The following is a 16,970-nucleotide window of genomic DNA, read 5'->3' as shown; positions in this document are numbered from 1 at the left end:
CCTAGCATACATTGGCAGGTCTCTTCCCACATTCAACTTCTCTCCATATAGGCTAACCTACTGTATTTCCATTTCAACATTTATACTACAGTCAACACTTTTAGTAAAATCTATATTTTTGATGCCTCCTATGTTGACGTTGAAGATATATTGAACTATGGCGCTTGTTTGTATAAACAGCAACATTTCAGGCAAGTCATCTTAACCTTTGGGCAAGTAAAAAAAAAAAATGCTGCAGACTTGCCCAATGGGCAAGTGTCCATCAAGTGTTAATGTCAATCCCCAGAAAACCATTGGTGCTAAATCCATGAGCATACAACAAACATCAGTGGTGTAAAGAACTTAAGTAAAAATACTTTAAAGTACTACTTAAGTCGTTTTTGGGGGGTATCTGTACTCAACTATTTCTATTTTTGACAACTTTTACTTCACTACATTCCTAAAGAAAATAACGTACTTTTAACTCCATACATTTTCCCTGACACCCAAAAGTACTCGTTACATTTTGAATGCTTAGCAGGAGAGAAGAATTGTCTAATTCACACACTTATCAAGAGAACATCCCTGGTCATCCCTACTGCCTCTGATCTGGCAGACTCACTACACAACACACGTTTCATTTGTAAATGATGTCTGAGTGTTGGATTGTGCCCCTGGCTATCCGTAAATTAAACAAACAAAAAAAGATAAGGAATTTGAAATGATTTATACTTTTACTTTTGATACTCAAGTATATTTTAGCAATGACATTTACTTTTGATACTTATGTATATTTAAAACCAAATACTTAGACTTACTCAAGTAGTATTTTACTGGGTGACTTTCACTTTTACTTGAGTCATTTTCTATTAAGGTATCTTTACTTTTACTCAAGTATGACAATTGGGGACTTTTTCCACCACTGACAAACAATAGATAAGAACTAAAATAGAATAAAAAGAGTAAATAATAAAGTGACATTAATCATTGAGCAGAAATACGGGATTGGTAACCTCATGTACCGTTCAGTTCTAGACTTTGGTATAGTCAGTTTGTTTTGGCTGCGGGTGTTCCTGTCGGTCAGTGATTTGGTCAGGGGGTAGCCAGTCTCTGAATTTAGATTTTAGGAGGCTGACACCAAAGTCGGGGAAGAGTTGTGTCCGTCTTTCATGAAGCCGGGGTAGGGACAGGGTCTGAAGTGCCTCAGTATAACTGGAGTGCCCTCCTGGGATGGGTGCGGCATGCTCTCTTCTGAATACGCTCCAGGTCAGACTGGGCTGGGTCAGTGAGCTGTGCCAAGCAGGAGTGGCATACCCCAGGGTGGGGAATATGTAGCTGGTGTACATGCTCACCAGGTCTTCCTGTGGCAGATGGAACCATTTAAGGCAGTGAAGGAGAAAAAGTTCTCTGTTGCTCTTGGTTAGCATAGTAGCAACCTGCTCGCCCAATTGTAAGTCCTTCTGTACCATTACCCCTAAATGTTTTACATTTTATTAATTTAGCAGACGCTCTTATCCAGAGCAACTTACAGGAGCAATTAGGGTTAAGTGTCTTGCTTAAGGGAACATCTAAAGATTTTCCACCTAGTCGGCTCGGGGATTCGAACCAGCAACCTTTCGGTTACTGGCCCAACGCTCTTAACTGCTAGGCTACCTGCCACACTATCACACACTGAGATTCTGGCCATCAATACAGAAGGGGCATGGGACAGGTGGATTTCTTGTGAAGGTCACTGACAGGACCTTACACTTGGTAGGGTTCAGAGAAATTCTGCTTGCATGAACCCACGTGTCGAAGTTGCAAAAGGGTGTGCAACTCAATAATAAGGTGTTACTAATGTTTTTCACACTCAGTGTATATTAACAGGCTAGACAGGTTGATGGTTCCAGTTAAGCCGCCTCCTACAGATATAGGCAATGATTGACCTCAGGTGGGTTGAATGTCCTGTTTGTGTCCTTCAGTTTGACAGGAATTAGGGACGTTAACGGTTAACCGTTAGCCGCAGAAAATACATTTTACCGGTCATTCTTATCGTTCTATAGGTACATATGAATAATTTAGTGGAATTAAATTGGCGTCATTCATCTTATTTATCACACACGCTCAGCATACATAGGCTATTCTGCTCCTCAAACTAGGATATCACCTGTCAGACAGCACGAGAGCAGCTCCTCAAAAAGCTGGTACTGGAGTGAAATGTGCTTTTGTAAGCCCAGTCATTGCGCAACAAATAACAATTTTCAAATCAAATCAAATTTTATTGGTCACATGCGCCGAATACAACAGGTGCAGACATTACAGTGAAATGCTTACTTACAGCCCTTAACCAACAGTGCATTTATTTTAAACAAAAAAGTAAGAATAAAACAACAACAAAAAAAGTGTTGAGAAAAAAAGAGCAGAAGTAAAATAAAGTGACAGTAGGGAGGCTATATATACAGTAAAATAAAGTGACAGTAGGGAGGCTATATATACAGGGGGGGTACCGTTGCATAGTCAATGTGCGGGGGGCACCCGGCTAGTTGAGGTAGTTGAGGTAATATGTACATGTGGGTAGAGTTAAAGTGACTATGCATAAATACTTAACAGAGTAGCAGCAGCGTAAAAGGGTGGGGGTGGGGGGCAGTGCAAATAGTCCGGGTAGCCATGATTAGCTGTTCAGGAGTCTTATGGCTTGGGGGTAGAAGCTGTTGAGAAGTCTTTTGGACCTAGACTTGGCACTCCGGTACCGCTTGCCGTGCGGTAGCAGAGAGAACAGTCTATGACTAGGGTGGCTGGAGTCTTTGACAATTTTGAGGGCCTTCCTCTGACACCGCCTGGTATAAAGGTCCTGGATGGCAGGGAGCTTTGCCCCAGTGATGTACTGGGCCGTACGCACTACCCTCTGTAGTGCCTTGCGGTCAGAGGCCAAGCAGTTGCCATACCAGGCGGTGATGCAACCAGTCAGGATGCTCTCGATGGTGCAGCTGTAGAATTTTTGAGGATCTGAGGACCCATGCCAAATCTTTTTAGTCTCCTGAGGGGAATAGGCTTTGTCGTGCCCTCTTCACGACTGTCTTGGTGTGTTTGGACCATGATAGTTCGTTGGTGATGTGGACACCAAGGAACTTGAAGCTCTCAACCTGTTCCACTACAGCCCTCACGATGAGAATGGGGGCGTGCTCAGTCCTCTTTTTTTTTCCTGTAGTCCACAATCATCTCCTTTGTCTTGGTCACGTTGAGGGAGAGGTTGTTGTCCTGGCACCACACGGCCAGATCTCTGACCTCCTCCCTATAGGCTGTCTCATCGTTGTCGGTGATCAGGCCTACCACTGTTGTGTCGTCGGCAAACTTAATGATGGTGTTGGAGTCGTGCCTGGCCATGCAGTCATGGGTGAACAGAGAGTACAGGAGGGGGACTGAGCACGCACCCTGAGGGGCCCCCGTGTTGAGGATCAGTGTGGCAGATGTGTTGTTACCTACCCTTACCACCTGGGGGCGGCCCGTCAGGAAGTCCAGGATCCAGTTGCAGAGGGAGGTGTTTAGTCCCAGGATCCTTAGCTTAGTGATGAGCTTAGAGGGCACTATGGTGTTGAATGCTGAGCTGTAGTCAATGAATAGCATTCTCACGTAGGTGTTCCTCTTGTCCAGGTGGGGAAAGGGCAGTGTGGAGTGCGATAGAGATTGCATCATCTGTGGATCTGTTGAGGCGGTATGCAAATTGGAGTGGGTCTAGGGTTTCTGGGATTATGCTGTTGATGTGAGCCATGACCAGTCTTTCAAAGCACTTCATGGCTACAGACGTCAGTGCTACGAGTCGGTAGTCATTTAGGCAGGTTATCTTAGAGTTCTTGGAGTACGGGGACTATGGTGGTCTGCTTGAAACATGTTGGTATTACAGACTCAGTCAGGGACATGTTGAAAATGTCAGTGAAGACACTTGCCAGTTGGTCAGCACATGCTCGGAGTACACGTCCTGGTAATCCGTCTGGCCCTGCGGCCTTGTGAATGTTGACCTGCTTAAAAGTCTTACTCACATCGGCTACGGAGAGCGTGATCACATAGTCGTCCGGAACAGCTGGTGCTCTCATGCATGCTTCAGTGTTGCTTGCCTCGAGCGAGCATAGAAGTGGTTTAGCTCGTCTGGTAGGCTTGTGTCACTGGGCAGCTCGCGGCTGTGCTTCCCTTTGTAGTCTGTAATAGTTTTCAAGCCCCTGCCACATCCGACGAGCGTCAGAGCCAGTGTAGTATGATTCAATCTTAGACCTGTATTGACTCTTTGCCTGTTTGATGGTTCGTCGGAGGTCATAGCGGGATTTCTTATAAGCGTCCGGGTTAGAGTCCCGTTCCTTGAAAGCGGCAGCTCTACCCTTTAGCTCAGTGCGGATGTTTCCTGTAATCCATGGCTTCTGGTTGGGGTATGTACGTACGGTCACTGTGGGGACAACATCATCGATGCACTTATTGATGAAGCCAGTGACTGATGTGGTGTACTCCTCAATGCTGTCTGAAGAATCCCGGAACATGTTCCAGTCTGTGCTAGCAAAACAGTCCTGTAGCTTAGCATCTGCGTCATCTGACCACTTTTTTATTAGCCGAATCACTGGTGCTTCCTGCTTCAGTTTTTGCTTATAAGCAGGAATCAGGAGGATAGAGTTATGGTCAGATTTGCCAAATGGAGGGCGAGGGAGAGCTTTGTATGCGTCTCTGTGTGTGGAGTAAAGGTGGTCTAGAGTTTTTTCCCCTCTGGTTGCACATTTAACATGCTGGTAGAAATGAGGTAGAACGGATTTAAGTTTCCCTGCATTAAAGTCCCCGGCTACTAGGAGCGCTGCATCTGGATGAGCATTTTCCTGTTGATTAATGGCCTTATACAGCTCATTCAGTGCAATCTTAATGCCAGCATTGGTTTGTGGTGGTAAATAGACAGCTATGAAAAATATAGATGAAAACTCTTGGTAAATAGTGTGGTCTACAGCTTATCATGAGATACTCTACCTCAGGCGAGCAAAACCTAGAGACTTCCTTAGTATTTGATTTTGTGCACCAGCTGTTGTTTACAAATATACAGAGACCGCCACCCCTCGTCTTACCCGAGTCTGCCGTTCTGTCCTGCCAATTTTAAATGCAATCGCGTGTTAACTTTTCATGGCCACAATTAACTTGTAATTACAGCAATCAACTCGGAATTACAGCATTCGAGTGCATAGGCTATATCAACGGTCACCCACCACTTTGCAACGTGAACTTGAGGCAGTATAATTGTTTGAAACCTGAACGTTTAACATTACTTCAAATAATGAGGCATGTCTTACCTTGCTTCAAAATAGCCTAGCCAAAATCCAATCATAAAAAGTGGAGGCAATTATTTTATAAAGATACAGAATTTCTCTCCTGTTCTATTGATTTTCATATCAACTTCCTTTCGTTGTCCAGAAGCCAAAATCCTCATATTAGCAACTCATCCTAGTCATTACTATTAGATTCCCCTTCTCTAAGTATCTAACTGAGATTTTAGTCTCTGTCACATATGGAACCGCTTGCATTAAGTGCGCTGTTTAGAACAGTGTTTTCCTGCGAATCGCATTTCGGCAAATGTTGGCTGCTTCATTACATAAGTTCCATGTTCAATAATAAGCTATAGCCTTTTGACTGTAAGACGGCAGGCTTGCTATTGTTGCATGTTTCCAACTCTTAATGAAAAATGTCCGTTCCTTGTATGCATGCATAGTATTTTCTGTTGGTCACCTCATTTTACTGTTTGGAAATGTTTTTACCGTTTGTTGACTGGTTAATGAGGGTCGGTTAGTCGGCAGCAAAATTGACCAAAATGTGCATCCCTAACAGGAATACAAACAACTGGTGTATCAATAGTTGACCACAACCATCAACACAACCACGGTTGTCCAGTGCATCTCATATCTCCTTCAAAAAAAACAATTTTTTCCAAACTTTTCTGCAGCGCTTTTTGGGAGGCAAATAAAATTAGAATCCTGATAACACTTACTAAATCTGTCATATAAATCACAATGACGGCCAAGAAATACACATCAAACATTCTCTAGGCACAATTTAGCATCAAGTGTCCTCCCCCTTAATGTTGCTGAGTCAGTTACTGTCAAACTGCACAGCGACCGTCGGTCCGTGTCTGCTACAAGAGAACAGCAACGGCTTCGATCAGTGCCAGGAGGCTCACTGTTTGGCAGGTTCGCAGTCCCAATAGGCGTATAATGCTGAAGATAACGAGGCTGGTCAGCAAAACTATGTTTGGTAAAGATTTTAATAGATTTGCTTTTGGTGCAAACCCCTGTAACAGTTTATTTTTTACAGTTCTTCTCCTTTCCTATTTACTGATAGCAACTACTGTCGTTCAACACAGATCTACACTATAGTCAAAAAGTGTGGGGGTATCCTTTTCACACCAGAGTCACGTTGAGTCGGCACAACGCAGCAAAACATTGTGTAAATGATCGTTCTCATTAGACATGTTCAGGTAGGACTGCAAAGCATTTTTGCACCATTTTGTGCCAACTGAACACAACACAGATTTTGTTAACACATCTGCCGTTCTGACAGGATCTAGTACGTACCGCTAGGCCCCGGAAGAAGTCCATGATAGATTCCTCTGAGACGTCGTAGGGCAGGTTGCCCAGGAAGGCGGTGTAGGGGGGGCTGCGGGGAAGGCGCGACCGGTCCACGTTGGGCTCGCGGGCCGACCGCGGCGCCGTGGGCAGGATGTTGCGGTCTATGGCCGGGGCCCGGTAACTGTCCTCCCCTGAGTGCCAGGAGGTGGATACTGAGGGAGAGGAAGAGTGGGATGAGAAAGAGGGATGTGTTTCTCCAGAGACATTTGGATTTCAATGGACAGGTGCAACATTACAGAAAACTCAGAAATGTATTGTGGAACAACAAGACATGATTCCCAATGCTACATTTCTCTGATCTGCAAAGTTAACATTGCACCCTAGTGAACGTGAAACCCTGGAAAGTTTGCATCTTTGGATGAGTCCCCATACGAGATTTCATCAAGCATCATGTTGCGTCTCTCACCATCTCCCTCCAGGTCATCCGTCTCATCGGCCCAGCTGGTTGACTTGGCGTAGCTGGGTTGCGGTGGTGGAGCGTTGCCTCCACTCCCACTGTCCTCTGCCAGGAAGTCAGTGAGGGTCAGCGTCTTCCCCTTCTTATTCCCCTTCTTCTTAGCTGGAGAGAGAGAGAGAGATCAGTGGGCTGCACGACACATTGAAGGGAAATGTAATGTACAGAGGTGAACTGTCCAAAAACAACCACTAGTCCCTAGTTTCCAGTCTGAGGGGTCTAGATTAGCGTGGTTGCCAGTCTCTTACGTAAGAGATAGAGGGTACATTTGGAAGACATTTTGACTGATGTAATTACGAATTCATAGCCCACTACACACGGTCCATTTAACTTGATTTGTAACTACTAGACTTGAGGTAGAGGTCTGCGCGAGACTGATTTATTCATCCCACTCCCGCCCGCAGCTTTTCATACCGCACTCTGTCCGACTCCCAACGGCTACCGCAAAAAAACTGTCCCAAACGCAACCGCAGTCCTGCAATGTTATTTTAGACGTATGTGACACAGCTCACTTGCCAGCCATGGTCCAAGCAATATGGCGCCCTATAGGCAATATATCAAAATCTGCTAAAATAACCTAAGAAATAGGTAAAATGACCAGAGATTCTCACATGGCCCATTATATTAGGCTATTGGTATAACTGGACGATAATCAGACAATAGGCTAGACGTAGTTTGAAGAGAGCAGAAGGTGGAGACTTGCACTTTCTCTTGAGCTATGTTTTATAGCCTACCCTTTAGGAGTGATACAATTTTCAGACTGAGAAAAATATGGGTGATCAATATGTATTTCTAGGCAATGTAGTAAAATATAGCCTAATCATATTTAGGAAGTACATTTCCTTGTAAAGATAACTGCCCTGTGCTTCTCCGCCCATGCATAGGCGATAGCCTACTATGCAGATTTTCATACCATCATAACGTTTCTGTACCATACCGGGGTATACGGCATTAATGAACGTGCACAAAGGTGTGCTGTTGGAAAAAAAAAAAGTTATAAATAAAATGTTTGGAAACACAAACCAATTTAGGCAACAGGGATCTTGATCCAGGAGGCGATTGAATGTCTCTGCTGTAACCAAGAAGCTTGATATCTAGCCACTTAGATAGCAAACCAAATACATAGCTGGAGCCCTGAGCTGGGTATAATTTGACATCTTAGATTTATTATATAGTTATACTAAACTTATAGTTTATAAGCAGTGGCGTAGCACGCAACCCCCCCCCAAAAAAACACATTTTTTAAAGCGGTATTGAAAATCATACCGTCGGTATTTCGAAATATACTGTTCATACCGTATACTGGGGTATCGCCCAAGCCTATAGCCTACTCTATTTAATTGAGACCACACACGCACCTGATCTCCACATATGGCTACTGAACTGGAAGTAGCAAGAATGATGACAGCGGACAGTTACACTCTCTTGAGCTACGTTTTGCATGTAGGATATAGCCTACCTTTTAGGAGGATGATTTGCAGGCAGAGACAAATAAAATGGGCAATCAATATTTATTGAAAATGAAAAGGCATAATGCTCGCTCACTATTTTAGCCTATGACTGTGTCGCGCCTTTTCCTTTTCAATGCTCTATTTGTTTGATTGCACCTCGACTCATGTCGGTTGAGCGCCCTCCACTTATTTCCATTATCATTATTACAGACACTGTAGTAAACTGCAGTCAAATCATATTTAATAAAACGTCCTTGGAAAGATAACTGCCACGTGATTCTCCGCCCATGCACTGGCAGCCTACTATTTAATTGAGACCACACATATACAGACGCACTTGATCTTGCACACCTAACTAGGAGAGGAAGGCTACTGAACTTGAAGCAGCGAATTCTGAGTGTGAATAATGCAACAAATAGGTGATTTTAATACAGTAGGTAGGCTAACGCATCCAAAGCATAAAGTCTTGGTCCAAAAGGCTCCTTAACAGCTTCTACCCGCAAGCCATAAGACTGCTGAACAATTAATCAAATGGACACCCGGACTATTTGCATTGACAACGCCCCCCTTTTGTTTTTACACTGCTGCTACTTGCTGTTTATTATCTATGCATAGTCACTTTACCCCTACCTACGTCTACAAATTACCTTGACTAACCTGTACCCCCACACATTGACTCGGTACCGGTATACCCTGTATATAGCCTCGTTATTGTTATTTTATTTTGTTAATTTCTTAAATTTATATTTACTTTAGTTTATTTAGTAAATATTTTCTTAACTCTTATTATCTTAAAACTGCATTGTTGGTTAAGGGCTTGTAAGTAAGCATTTCACGGTAAGGTCACACTGTTGTATTCGGCGCATGTGACAAATACAATTTTATTTGACTGTTTTCAAATAATCTGCGAGACATCCCAAAATCGTCTGTCTGACCGCCACTGCCAACCGCACCATGAAAAATGCTGATTGTGTTGCTATGCTCTCTCTTGGGACCAGTAGGTCCTGTTGGCAGCCTTCTACCTCCAGGCAGCCCTGCACTTGCGTCGTAAACCAAAGAAAGTGTCCATATGGAGCTAGTGGAAATGCCTGACAAACTGCCATTGACATTCTCGGACGAAAGCAAAATAAGCTCATTGGTTTAGAAAAGGGCTCAAACTGCCCTTTATGCCAACAGCTGCATGTGAACAAATAGTACATTTTCACTGTTGTGGAGTGCTCCAGTCCAACAGCGTGTCAGATAAAGGAGCAGTGATGTGCAGACCATGATAATGAAACAGTGTGTGTCTGTCTAATAGGTCTTCATAGTTTGTGTGGGGCCAAAGCCGGACAGATGAGCCTTGGCCCCACTGACCCATTTTAAAAGGCAGGGTGACGTTTACTGGGATGAATCTTGTACTGAGGCAGAGCGGAGAGATTTACACTAGATGGGCCAGCGGCAAAGTCAAAACTGGCTACATATTGTATAAATTCGTGAAAGCAAAATGTGCTTTTTGGTCATCATTTAAAGTTGGGGTTAGGCATAAGGTCAGCGGTGTGGTTAAGGTTTAAAAATCAGATTTTATGACTGTGGCAGCTAGTGATTATCCTGCAGAGCTGCCTCCAGTACATTACTCATCTCAATGAATGCCAACCTGGTTCTAAAACAGGGAGTGGTCTCTCGCTGCATATTAACCGCCAATATAAGTGCTTTTATACAGTTTATCCTATTTGCAGCAACAGAGAGTTTGGTTGTTTCCTCAAGGGCAACACCACTTTAGGTGTGTGTGAGACATCAAAATGAGTTATGACTATTTTTTTATTTTACCTTTATTTAACTAGGCAAGTCAGTTAAGAACAAATTCTTATTTACATACAATGACTGCCTACACCGGCCAAACCCGGAGGACGCTGGGCCAATTGTGCGACGCCCTATGGGACTCCCAATCACGGCCGGTTGTGATACAGCCTGGAATCGAACCAGGGGGTCTGTAGTGACGCCTCAAGCACTGAGATGCAGTGCCTTAGACCACTGCGCCACTCGGGAGCCCAATAATGACTGACTACTGGTTTCAGGGGTTTTAATGGGACCCAACTCTTCTGGTGGAGCAGGTTTGGTCGGTTTGTTTTGGTTTGAAGCAGACTGGGAAAAACAAAGAGGGCTGGCAGCTTCATTGTGAAAATCCCAGCTGTCAGGACATTCTTTTCACACACACAGCCTGTTTACAATTGGTATCTTGTCAGTGGGTCACACACACTGTTTACAATGAATGGGTAATAGTACTCGTGCAGTGACTGACAACAATACCATAAATGCACACTGTATTTAATTATCCTAGAAAACAGCATATAGGCCTAGGTGCAAAGTAGTGCCTTTCACATGGTGAATCATTATGAATTATGTGAAACCAAACTGAGGATATAGCCAGTGAGTCATTCTGCCAAAGTAGCTAGCTACAGCCATTTTGCCAATGTAGCCATATTGCCAAAGCTAGCTAACTAAGTTAGCAAAAACTGGATGGTACCTAGCTAGCTACTACCGGTGTGTTGCCCCGTGTAGCTCAGTTGGAAGAGCATGGCGCTTGCAACGCCAGGGTTGTGTGTTCGTTTCCCACGGGGGGCCAGTATGAAAATGTATGCACTCACTAACTGTAAGTCGCTCTGGATAAGAGCGTCTGCTAAATGACTAAAATGTAAATGTTAGTAAGCTAACGAGCTAGCTAGCTTAGCTAGCCATTGTCATTACACCCACTGGCTTAGTCAGCAAAGGACTGCTGACCGGGAAGACTCTGCTTGAGTTTAAGGCCTATGCTAGCGGCATGTGGCAGACATAATCAAATATGCCAGCCGGCAAAAATTTGAGGGGAGGCCAGTGATAGGACGTGTCCGGCAACTGTCCCGCTTCACCCATCAGTTACCAAAATCCGCACGTGGGGAATTCCTTGTGAACCCCATGCCACTGAACCAGACCCTCCTCTAAGAAATGTGCTTGCTTGTCTTAACGCCACCGTCGACTACCTAGACACAATGTGTCAGTTGTTTATGAATAACATTACATCACGACCTACTTAATGTCGGATACAAGCCAAAGACACACTCTAATGTCAACGTAATACCCGTCACATATCACACAATGAAAAACACCGGGAATAAATTATTCAACTCTGAGCAAATCGCTGCCTCGCGTAGCTAACGACGTTAGCTAGCTAGCTAGATCACTTCCCCGGCAGCGGCGTCTTTATCCCTGAGAAACAGTCATTTGATTAAAATATACACATAGGACACCGACACAGATTGAAACGATAAGCTGTAGACACTCGTCAAACGATATTTGCTCAATTGTGTCGAGCTAATACCCTCTGAAATCGCCCAACCGACCTAGCTCGTTCACCCACATAAACCTCACCTGGCGCCGCCATGTTGGAGAGCGAGTTCGTACCAGATTCCCGGATGAAGGCGTCAGAGGTTTATAATCGAGAACGCGCATCTGGTCGCGAGCCTCAAATCCCCCCAGCCTTGCCCTTGCAGTCTACTATTTTCTATGAATAATATTCTGTTATGGTGTTTATCTAGAGACCAATTTCAGGCATCTCAAATAGATTTGAATACCTTTTGTGTATAAAAAACAAGTAGTAGAAGAAAGTATTAGTAAAACGTATGTGTACACAATAGGATATAGCTAGTTACAGTATAAATTACGAATGTGCTGTGTCAAGTATGATTGTATATAAAGTGGATAGTGTCTTGGTGTCGCAGTTAAATTAAATAGTATATATAGTATATAAATAGAACAGCAGTGATGACTGTGTGTGTGTGTGTGTGTGTGTGTGTGTGTTTCTTTTCCTACATTATCAGGACCCCAAAGTCCTAACATTTAACCTGAATGTCCTGAAAAGGTAGGAAGACAAGTTTTTTTTTGAAAAGTAAGGACTTTTTTCAGGTCCTGAATTTGTTCAAATGCCATTTTAAGCTTAGGGTTAGATTTAGAGTTTTGGTGTTAAGGTTAATGTTAGGGCTAGGGTTAAGGTTAGGTTTAGGGTTAGGATTAGGTTTAGGTTTAGGTTTAGGGTTAGGGTTTTTGAGGTTAAGGTTAGGGTTGGGTTAGGGTGAAGGTTTAAATTAAGTGTTAAGGTTAGGGTTAGTATTAGGGTTAGGTTAGGCATTAGGGAAAATAGCATTTTTAATGGTCAAACATTTTTACACTCCAAAAAGTCCTGACATTTCATGAAAACATACAATGACAACTTTAGAATTGTATAGTAACAGCTTATTTAACCTTTATTTAACCAGGAAAGAAAACATTGAGAAACAAGTCTCTTTTGCATGGGATACCTGGCCAAGAAGGCAGCAATAGGCAATACATTGCAACATTTAATACATACAATAGAAACAGCACAACAACACGTCATCAAGAGCTGATCCGGCCTACAGGAAACATTTACACTCCTCCTGAACAGAGTTTTGGGCCAAAGTTTTAAACTCACTAAGGGGCATTAGTTAATCTAGGAAGCACATTTTACAGACTGTTCCATGCCTCTAGTGCACAATAGGAAAAGGCAGTCTTGCCTTGCTCGGTAACGGCTCTGAGGCTTTACCAACCACCTAGTAGACCGTGTGTCTGGTAACTGCTACTGGTGAAGGAGAGCAGGCTACAGAGCTAGAGAGGTCGTTTACCCAGAAGGGTTTTGTAGATGAACACGTAACAATGTAACTGTCTATGCATGTAAAGTGAGGTCCAGCCAAGCATTTGATACAAGGTGCAATGGTGGGTGAGCTTGGCCTCAACATCAGCATATACCTCATCGTCAGAGTATAGCTGTCTGCCTTTCATCACCTTACCTAAAGCAATCAAATAAGATTACTTTATAGTGGCTTATAAGTATGCTATAACACACCAAAACAAAGATTAGGATGCAGTAATAAGGATGTGCTGCTCATTGACAAAAAGGTTAGAAATGCATCACACTGATGGTCATTATAATGCTGTATGATCCTTGAGGAAAAAGTGACCAGCAATTATGAAGCACTATGTTGCTGTACATTATAAGTGATTATGATTATACTTATAATGCATCAGCAGTATTGGTATAATGAATTATGAGTCTATATGAGTCTTTATGTGTCTATAACTAAACGTATACTGAATTATTACTCTATCATAGTGCATTATGAGTACATCTATAATGCTGTATAATGCATTATGCATATGAGGTTCATAGAAAGTCTTACCCAAATATTCTCTAAGGTGCAGGTCTGAGCAGGTAGACAGCTAGGGTTAGCTGTTCAACAGTCTGATGGCCTGGTGGTAGACCTGACGCTCCGATACCGTTTGCCAGATGGTAACGGAGTGAATAGTCCGTGGCTCGGCTGACTGGAGTCCTTGACGATCGTCTAGGCCAGGGGTGTCAAACGTACGGCCCGCGGGCCGGATCAGGCCCGCAAACGGGTTTAATCCGGCCCGCGAGATGATAAAAAAAAAAAAAAAAATTGTAAAGTATAAAAATGCGCTGCAATTTTTCAATAAAATAAACTGCTGTTCCAATTGCGTCCACTGGATGGCGCAATAGCAATTGTGTTAAGCAAGCAAACTGTTTATACCGGGGCAGAGCAAGTAGGTCAAGCACGTGCAGCCAATGAGCTACTTTGTTTTGCCCGCGATATTTATTACGGCTTCTACTTTTAACATTATGTGCTTTGGCACCCTCATTGCCCCAATATGTCTCTGTCAAAAAATAGAAAAGTGGACGCAGAGTGCAGAGTGTTCCAAGAAAAATTGTCATCCTATTTAATCACGGAATTGAATGGGAAAGCTGTATGTTTGGTGTGTTCAGAGCATGTTGCAGTGCTGAAAGAATATAACCTTCGTCGCCACTATGTGAGTCTTCATGCCGACAAATATGACAACTTTCAAGGACAGCGGAGATGTGAGAAGGTGAATGAACTGTTGGCGGGTCTGAAGAAACAGCAGTCTGTGTTTACTCACAGCCGAGACATCAGTGACGCTGCAGTGAAAGCTAGCTACCTCATTGCTAATGAAATCGCAGTGGCTTCAAAACCATTTAGTGAGGGTGAATTTGTAAAAACATGCATGATGAAGGCAGCGGAGATTGTGTGCCCTGAAAAGCGGCAGGCTTTTTGCAAATATCAGCCTGACAAGAAACACAGTTGCAGACAGGATTTCCGATCTTTCAGTGGATTTGGACAGCCAGTTGAAGCAAAAAGTAAAGTCATTTATTGCGTTTTCGGTTGCAATTGATGAAAGCACGGACATTACAGATGTTGCACAACTGGCCATTTTCATCCGCGGAGTTGATGACACATTGACCGTCACCGAGGAGTTCGTGGAGTTGGTGCCGATGACAGATACAACGACAGCAGCTGATATTTTTACCGCACTCGTCGGGCGCGCTGGACAGGGTCGGAGTGGACTGGTCCCGCGCTGTCAGCCTGGCTACAGATGGTGCGCCCTCAATGATCGGGAAAAAAGCAGGCGTTGTGACAAAGTTCAGAGAGAAAGTGCAATCTGCAAATGGAGGATGTGATTTTTTGACTTTTCACTGTATTTTGCACCAGGAGGCTTTGTGTTGCAAGTAATTAAAGATGGATAACGTCATGAAGGTGGTCATCCAAACTGTTAATTTCATCCGATCCAGAAGCCTGAATCACCGTCAGTTTGACAGCCTTCTCAGAGAGAAAGACCATATCTATGGCCTGCCATACCACACTGAGGTAAGATGGTTAAGCCGAGGTGCTGTGCTGAGGCGTTTCTTTGATTTACGAGAAGAAATTGAACAGTTCATGGAAGAAAAGGGCAAACCAGTGTTAGAATTTCATTCCGCAGAATGGATGCCGGACCTTGCATTTATGGTGGATGTTACAGAGCACCTGAATAACTTGAACAAACAGCTGCAAGGGCGCAACAAAGTTGTCACGCAGTATTATGACAGCATACGTTCTTTCAAGTTGAAGCTGTCATTGTGGGAGACGCAACTTGCCGGTGGTGATGCAGCTCACTTCCCCTGTCTGAAAAATGTGTGCGCGACCCAACATGTGGCAGACATGAAGCGGTTCAAAGATAAAATAACGGGACTGTTACGGGAGTTTGAGCAACGCTTTCAGATTTATGTTTATATGTTTTTATGTTGATGTGCTATTGTTTTTAATTGATTTTATTTTATTTGTTTATTTAACCTATTCTTGACTCTGTGGTTCTTGCACTTGTTTGGGGAACAGGATTTCATTCTTTTTATCTACATTTCTGCCTGAGAAATGACACCCTGATATAGTTCTGTGTTCTGTGATATACTTCTGTGAATCACTGAGGGATTGTGTGTTTGTGTGTTCTTTGTCCTCAGAACTTTCAAATAACTTGAGGTGTTTTATGATTAATAGTGATGTTGTGCTTTTGGACACTGTCCTCAGGCTCCAGCTTTATGTTTATATGTTTTTATGTTGATGTGCTATTGTTTTTAATTGATTTTATTTTATTTGTATATTTAACCTATTCTTGACTCTGTGGTTCTTGCACTTGTTTGGGGAACAGGATTTCATTATTTTTATCTACATTTCTGCCTGAGAAATGACACCCTGATATAGTTCTGTGATCTGTGAAACAGTTCTGTTAATCACTGAGGCATTGTGTGTTTGTGTGTTCTTTGTCCTCAGAACTTTCAAATAACTTGAGGTGTTTTATGATTAATAGTGATGTTGTGCTTTTGGACACTGTCCTCAGGCTCCAGCTTTATGTTTATATGTTTTTATGTTGATGTGCTATTGTTTTTAATTGATTTTATTTTATTTGTATATTTAACCTATTCTTGACTCTGTGGTTCTTGCACTTGTTTGGGGAACAGGATTTTATTATTTTTTATCTACATTTCTGCCTGAGAAATGACACCCTGACATAGTTCTGTGATCTGTGAAACAGTTCTGTTAATCACTGAGGCATTGTGTGTTTGTGTGTTCTTTTTCTTCAGAATTTTCAAATAACTTTACGTGTTTTATAATTAATAGTGATGTTGTGCTTGTACTATTTTGGACACACTGTCCTCAGGCTCCAGCTTTATGTTGTATGTTGATCGTATTAAAACAAAGAAAACAATATGAAGTTGTTGTTTTTAAGTTATATATACCATGATTTTTCCGGTCCGGCCCACTTGGGAATAGATTTTCCTCCATGTGGCCCCTGAGCTAAAATGAGTTTGACACCCCTGGTCTAGGCCTTCCTCAGATACCGCGTGTCATACCAGGCGGTGATGCAGCCAGACAAGAATCTCTCAATGTTGCATCTATTGAAGTTCTTGAGGATCTGAGGGGCTGTTGCGCTTTCTTGAAGATGGGCTGTTGCGCTTTCCACGGTGTCGGTGTGATGGGACCATGTCAGGTCCTTTGTGATGTGCACGCTGAGGAACTTGAAGCTTTTGACAATCTCCACTACAGCCCCCAGAATCCTGAGCTTAATGAAGAGGTTGGACGGGACTATAGT

The 16,970-nt window shown here is 43.1% G+C and overlaps 1 protein-coding gene and 1 pseudogene across 6 annotated transcripts in view; both read right to left on the bottom strand.

Annotated features, from left to right (window-relative positions):
• The window catches only part of LOC121578024 (eukaryotic translation initiation factor 4B), a 31,158-nt gene extending 19,190 nt beyond the window's left edge, over nt 1-11,968 (bottom strand). For all 6 annotated transcript variants that reach the window (XM_041892065.2, XM_041892069.2, XM_041892070.2 and 3 more), the window contains exons 1-3: nt 11,892-11,968; nt 7,009-7,161; nt 6,549-6,754 (exon numbers count right to left, since the gene is read on the bottom strand). In XM_041892065.2, coding sequence (XP_041747999.1) covers nt 6,549-6,754; nt 7,009-7,161; nt 11,892-11,904 — 372 coding nt within the window. In that variant the 5' untranslated portion in view covers nt 11,905-11,968. The remainder of the gene's footprint in view (nt 1-6,548; nt 6,755-7,008; nt 7,162-11,891) is intronic.
• LOC121578835 lies at nt 6,039-6,146 on the bottom strand (annotated as a pseudogene).
• Nucleotides 11,969-16,970: the final 5,002 nt, after the last annotated feature.

The sequence above is a fragment of the Coregonus clupeaformis genome, chromosome 12 (assembly GCF_020615455.1).
Source record: "Coregonus clupeaformis isolate EN_2021a chromosome 12, ASM2061545v1, whole genome shotgun sequence".
In the NCBI taxonomy this organism is placed as follows: domain Eukaryota; kingdom Metazoa; phylum Chordata; class Actinopteri; order Salmoniformes; family Salmonidae; genus Coregonus; species Coregonus clupeaformis.
Note: the sequence above shows the minus strand (reverse complement) of the source record. Positions and strands in the feature narration are given on the sequence as shown.